We start from the raw sequence: 6,733 nt of genomic DNA, 5'->3' as shown, positions 1-6,733 counted from the left end.
TTTTTAATTAACATCGATTGTTCATATTGGACAAGATAGTCAGTCATACTTGTACATGTATTTATGCTGGCTTTACATACAATAATCTATATTTATTTACACATGTATCTTTCTAAGACGAGTCTTCGTCTTATATTGTTATAAATTTGTTAACAAACGCTGAGCTTTTTTGTAACAGTTAAATCATTTATTATAACTGTGTATGGTAACTAAGTATTGTACATAACATTTATTCATGAGTTTCATTTACAGATATACAATGACTTGTACATATCCCACAAACGTGTTTTCATTATTATTGTTTGTTAGCGCTCGGAATGGATATCGATGCTGTCACTCTAATACAACCATCGAGATGCAAAAAGCGACACACATTTTTTACAATGACTGCTTTGATGCATTTATATTAAAATCATCGTTTACTGTCGATGTTCGCGTCATATTGCTTTAACAGAGCGATGATCAGAGGGTTTAATTAAATTTAAACATAGTTATTTTAGCTCGATTGCATTGAAAAGCTCGACTTTGTTTCCTTGGTAGAACCAGTACTTGGTGTCATTAGGAGGGATCTAAAGTACGCTCCCAGAGAAGCAAGGCGGACACCACATCCACTACGCCACTGCGACCTATATCGGGTTGATTACAATGGCAGGTCGACGACGCTATAGGATCCTGTGTGTTTGACTGAACTGGAACTGTGTTTCAATATGACGTTTAACTCGTTTGTTATCAAAGGCATAGTTTTCTTAACACTTCCCGTCGGTCACGGGGTGGGGTGGGGAGGGGGGGGGGTCATACATATTTCATGTTTAAATTCCCCCTGGTCTCATGGAAACATGTGCAGAAGACTTTTGCTAGTAATCTTTAATATTGTTTTAGTTTTTACAATATTATACCAACGGTAGTATGTGATAAAATCGATGTTTTAAATATTTTTGGTTTTTGTCACTGAATAATGATACGGTACTTTTATTGAAATTGAAAAGTCCCTAGCAAACTAGTTTATGTACATAATTCATTTAGATATTTAGTACATACGTAATAAATTATGTATGCATGTTTAATTCTTTAAAAACAAATCAGTGCCTGTCGTTTTATGAAATCATAATCGTACATGTTCAATATTTAAAGAAATGAAATAAAAGCGTGCGTCATAATAAACATTTGCTGACGTTTTCGTAATTCAAGCAACGAATATTGCATATGCAGTAAAACTCTTGTAAATTCATTGCTTTTCGAGTTTTAAGGAACATGCAATCCGGTTTCGGTTATCTTGTTGTCAAACAACGATTTTCACTGCCGTGGCGTAGCTCCAACCTTTGCTATTGAACAGGGATCCGTTGGAATGCATGTGGCCGTTAACGTTTATTTCAAAGAACGCTGCTCCATCGCTTTTTGACAGCAACCGCGCAGTAAACAAGTAAGTACCATGCACTGGTGCGGTGTAGACGCCACTTGAACTGTCGTACCCGGAACCGAAGTTGTAAAGCACATCCTTGAACACAATCACTTCATTATCAAGCGTTGTCTCGTTGTGAACTCGCTTGGCCTTAAACAAAATGTTCGGAGTTGTTCCGGATTCTGGAAATAAAAAATCGTGATTCAAATTTTATGACAGGTTATGTAATGGTAAATTCGACTGTTTGCTAGATGTCAACTGCTTTAAAGGTGAATATTAGAATTAAACTTGTTCATCAGAAAAAAACAATAAAGCTTTTTGATATGTTCAAAAATAAGAAAGAGGGAAAAATAAAATGTATTATTTCGGGACTGAGATACTGCTTCCGATAATATATAGAGGATATTTGTTGGATCCGGTGGATTATCGATTTTAATTCACGAGTGATCATAGAAAATAATATTTTCACGAGTGGCGCAGCCACGAGTGAAAATATATGTTTTCTATCATCACGAGTGAATTAAAGTCGATAATCCACCGAATCCAACAAATTTTCTTTTTATTTAATGCATTTTTCACAGTTTATATACATTGTTCAAGAGCTTAACTAACGAATTTTGCTGGGATAATGACGTCATTTCGTCAAAAAAATGACGTCATTTCACAGTAAACAATGAAAATTATCGATAATTCTCACTGATAATTTTCACTGTTTGAAACAGTGAAATTATCAGTTTTAATTCACTGATATTTCTCTATAAACCACCGGAAAGCATTAAATAAACTCGTTTCTTTTATTTTTTTACCAAAAAAATGTCAGTTTCATGTATGTTTCTCTTTACCGCACTAGTTAACTGAATTTTAGTATCAAGTATTAGCCGCTATGCAGTAACAAATATACAATGTTTTAACGATTATAGATTTGCAAAAGGCTTATAGTTTCAATGACACCCACCTGATTTGAAATTCTCTATGAACTGTTTTACTCGAGTGAACTGCAAGTCCGACAGGTTTGCGTAAGTCCTGGACAACGATTCCGACAGATGGGTTACATGTTTGTGTACTCGCGATATATTTCCCAGCGCCTCGTTTATCCGTGTCTCCCCGTGTTCGATTCCGTCAGTTGGTTGATTTGTTCTTGCACGCGTGTGATCTGCCCGAGTTTCTCATTCATCCTAGCCTCCCATTTGTCCATTTCGCCCTCCATTCGGATCATCTTCTCCAGAAGTTGTTCATCGTACTGGAACTGGGACACATACCTGGGTTCGAGTCCGAGCGCGCGTAATGCATCCAGAGGCAAGAGAAAAATCAACATCGTCGCACCGTTACACAGCAGATGGCTGTTTGACAAAGAGAGTTGAACTGACTGAAGTCAGAACAGCAACTGAGTCGACGGATAACGAACACCTGGTCCTATTAACAATTTTTTTACGCGTATCCAAAACCAAACGAAGAGCCATTACAGTATTGATATTTCAATTATACAGGTCATGAAATTTCGTCACCCACTGCTTGATGTTTGTACTTAATAGATGTGCTTCTCTGTTAAATGAAGTAAAAAATCTACTTGTCTACATAATCTCAGGGAAAAGCGCCATGTGTTTGTGAAAATTGCTGGTTTTTATCGTGCCGTAATTGATAAAGTTTCTAAAAAATAATAATTATCGAATTGTGTTACGTTGCAAATAAATCCCCATCTAGACCATATCAACGTTTATCATGTTGGTTTCAGATATCAACTGCAATTCATATCGTGGCAAATCCTTAAGATTTGCATAAGGCGTAAAATGAACAGTTGTTTGTTACCACTGAACGACTTTAATTTGTGGTGCTGACCTTGAAATTTAATTTGGTAAACCAGGTAGTTTCCATTATACTCGCAAAAACAATGTTTAAATAAATGTCAGATATTTTTAAACTTCCTCTAATCGAACATTTTGACAGTGGGGATTAACATATGTAAGGTAAAAAGGTTTGAACGACCGAGCTAGCCTTTTTTGGACATTTTGATGGAAACACCTTATTGTTTCTCCTTATTTTTTGTATTAAGTAGAACAAAGACAGCCCGCTCTGTTTTCGAAACATTTGTTCTACAATTATTTGACAATGTGTTCAACATTCATTATTTAAGGTAACCGGGGTTGAAACTGGAATATTGTATTTATCTCCCAATCTCAGATAAAAATAAAAACAACACAAATGTGATGAGCTTTTACGTTTGGTGTAATATTTTGATAAACATGTTGATTCACTGTATATTGAAAATTTATTGCCGGTGTGAAATATGGTCCATGTAAATGTCGTCGTTTAGGGGTTTTTGATAATGTTCGCATCCTATGTAAAACAGACTTTTTCGGAAAAGGAATACAAACACTGTACATAATTGCAAGTTAAATATATCTATATCACTGACACTATTGTTCATTGATTTTCATTAATGAACATTTATCAAGATACTTTTAATGTATCGAACCACGCATTTTGATATGTCTTCTGCCTTCAAACGCCTTAGAGAAGTAGGTATCAAGGCTGGCAGGAATATCCTTTCTCGGTGAAAACTCATCTTGCTCATATATGGCTCAAATCTAAAGCAACAAGCAAGTAAACACCTTTTATGAAAACAAACTATTGACGACATTTTAAACAACTCAAATATATAAGATGTGTTTACTGCGTCTGTATATATTTGTTAGGATAAACATTAATAAAGATCTTAAAAGAAGCAGCAAATTATACTGACGTTAACTATCTAAGACAAAAAATACAGGCCAGACTAAGCATTTTCACAATGCAGGTCTGTACGTTTGATCAGAAAGAAATATGAAAAAAAAAAACGTTCAAAATCTTAAGTTTGTGAACAAACAACTCGTTTATGTGAACCAACAACTCGTTTATTTGTCCATATTCAAATAAGGCTTTATATTCCCAGCAATTAAAAACCCTGGAAATATTTTATATTACGAAATCGTTTCCAGTTAAAAACGCTATGCAACTTTCTGAAATTTAAATCACTACATCTCATTGGAGTATATATCCATGATTTAAGTATTATTGCAAACATATAAAAAATGCCTTTTCTGGTTGGAAGTTTTCAAAACAAGAGCTGTCAGAGGACAGCGCGCTCGACTATTTGAGTGATTGACAGTATAATGTAAGCCATCATGGAGAGGGGGTATAATGTGGGTGTGTGGTCATTTAATAGATGATCTTTAAAAAAAAAGAAAAAAAGAAAAACAAATTATTATTTAAAAACAAACAATTGGGGGGGGATTCTGGGGTGGGGCGTGGGGGATGGTTTGGGTGGAGTCCATTGTGGCATGTCAGGTAAGTGTTGTTTCGTCAAAGTATGAATCAAATCTGATATAAAATAAAGAAGTTATGGTAATTTAAGCAAAATTTATTAATTTGACCTTGAGAGTCAAGGTCATTCAAAGGTCAAGGTCAAATTCAACTTGCCAGGTATAGTAACATCATGATAGTAAGAAAGTATTTGAAGTTTGAAAGCAATAGCCTTGATACTTTAGAAGTAAAGTGGATCTAAACACAAAATTTAACAAAATATTCAATGTTACAAAGACAAAAAAGGGCCATAATTCCGTTAAAAAGCCAACCAGAGTTATGAAACTTGCCCTGTACAGACCCCTTACGATAGTTAGCGAGTTTTCAAAGTCTATAAAGCAATAGCTATGATACTTTAGGAGTAAAATGGACCAAAACACAAAACTTAACCAAATGTTCAATTATCTAAGTATTAAAGGGGTCATAATTCTGTCAAAATGCTTGATACAGTTGTCTGCTCCTGTTTATAGATTAGGGTCATGATGGTAAAGAAGTATACAAAATATGAAAGCAATATGTCATAGGACACAGAGGTGGTACGCAAACTTTAACATAGATTTATCAATAATATGCATATTCTAAGTGAAAAAAGGGCCATAATTCTTACAAAATGCTTGATACAGTTGTCTGCTCTTGTTTATAGATTGGGGTCATGTTGGTTAAGAAGTATGCAAAATATGAAAGCAATATGTCAAGGGACATAGAAAATATATGAGGTGGTACGCAAACTTTAACATAGAAAATCTAAGTGAAAAAGGGCCATAATTGTTACAAAATGCTTGATACAGTTGGCTGCTCTTGTTTATAGGTTGGGGTCATGTTGGTAAAGAAGAATGCAAAATATAAAAGCAATATGCCAAAGGACATAGGAAATAGTTGGGGTTTTACGCAAACATTCCAACGCTCACGGGAACGGGAACGCCGATGCCGGGGTGAGTAGGATAGCTCCACTATATATATTTCATATATAATAGTCGTGCTAAAAATGAAAATGTTTATTCGTCAATCTTTTGTTGTGTGTGTCTTTTATTTTTCGAAAAGACCCATGTTCGCAATTTTTGCAACTGACTAAAATATGTGACAGAATCCTTTTAAATTTTTTATCAGGGAAAAAGACAAATGATTCTTTTAATTAAAATGTGTAAATACTAAAATTTAAAAGAATTATGTGAGAACCGTGGTTTGATAGCATATTCCTGGAATTATTATAAAAATAATGTATGTTATTTTCGGAAAATTTCCAAGATTTCAAACATGTTCCATGTTATAAATTAAGAAATGCATATCGCTCCCATGCAAATACCGGCAGAAAACAGGTTTTAACTGTAACATTTCGACAAAATTCCAGATCTATTTTTGAACTTGCCACGTATATGTATCCTTCACCTTAATCAAAGACCTATAAAATACATATTCTATAGGTCTTTGCCTTAATCCGCTCTGAAATAATCTAAAATGTTGCAGGCACATACAAGATTTAGCCATAAAAGCAATACAGCATATGCGATTTTTAAATTGCTTTTATGCCAGAACAGAAACGAAATCTTTAACTGTGGGCACAACTTTCATTCTGATGATACTATTTCTTATTGCATTTGCAAAGCAAAGGCACTCCACAGTGACCCAGTGTTGATTCGTTTAGCATGCATTTACCTTTCGTGATTGCATTTGGCGACTACGCTTGTATTCGCGTCCATTAGATCTACTGGTTTGAAGTTTTTAAATGTACAGCGAAAAATTAACTTTCGAAGTGGGAAGTGGTATATTTTCTTTATTTCTAATACGTTTTTTCCGTTATTTATATGGCTGCACACTAAAGCTTGGATAGTCGGACAGGTTTATACAACTTATCATGAATGTAAATGCACCACAATATTGGAAAATATACGCAAAATGTTTGTTTAACCCAAGCTGAAACATTTCTTTTATTCCGAGGTGCGTGAAAACTTTTGCTCAGTATCGTGATTTGGACCAATGACGTGGTTTTCGACGAAG

General features: G+C 34.6%; 1 protein-coding gene across 1 annotated transcript; it reads right to left on the bottom strand.

The window, feature by feature from the left end:
* Positions 1–1,279: 1,279 nt before the first annotated feature.
* LOC127857268 (uncharacterized) lies at positions 1,280–2,714 on the bottom strand. Its single transcript, XM_052393684.1, has 3 exons — positions 2,542–2,714; positions 2,355–2,422; positions 1,280–1,581 (listed from the first exon to the last, which is right to left on the bottom strand). The coding sequence occupies exons 1-3, from the start codon at positions 2,712–2,714 to the stop codon at positions 1,280–1,282; spliced, it is 543 nt and encodes a 180-aa protein (XP_052249644.1).
* Between the last annotated feature and the right edge of the window lie 4,019 nt (positions 2,715–6,733).

The sequence above is a fragment of the Dreissena polymorpha genome, chromosome 14, assembly GCF_020536995.1.
Source record: "Dreissena polymorpha isolate Duluth1 chromosome 14, UMN_Dpol_1.0, whole genome shotgun sequence".
Taxonomy (NCBI): domain Eukaryota; kingdom Metazoa; phylum Mollusca; class Bivalvia; order Myida; family Dreissenidae; genus Dreissena; species Dreissena polymorpha.
The sequence above is the reverse complement of the archived record's forward strand: the minus strand, read 5'-3'. Positions and strand labels throughout refer to the sequence as shown.

Excerpts from the sequence above, each read along its gene's own strand:
- LOC127857268 (XM_052393684.1), bottom strand. The coding sequence starts at position 2,714 with ATGTTGATTTTTCTCTTGCCTCTGGATGCATTACGCGCGCTCGGACTC. Across the intron at positions 2,423-2,541 it reads CTCGGGCAGATCACACGCGT|GACTTACGCAAACCTGTCGG; the intron begins GCAAGAACAAAT and ends ATCGTTGTCCAG. Across the intron at positions 1,582-2,354 it reads CATAGAGAATTTCAAATCAG|AATCCGGAACAACTCCGAAC; the intron begins GTGGGTGTCATT and ends TTTTATTTCCAG.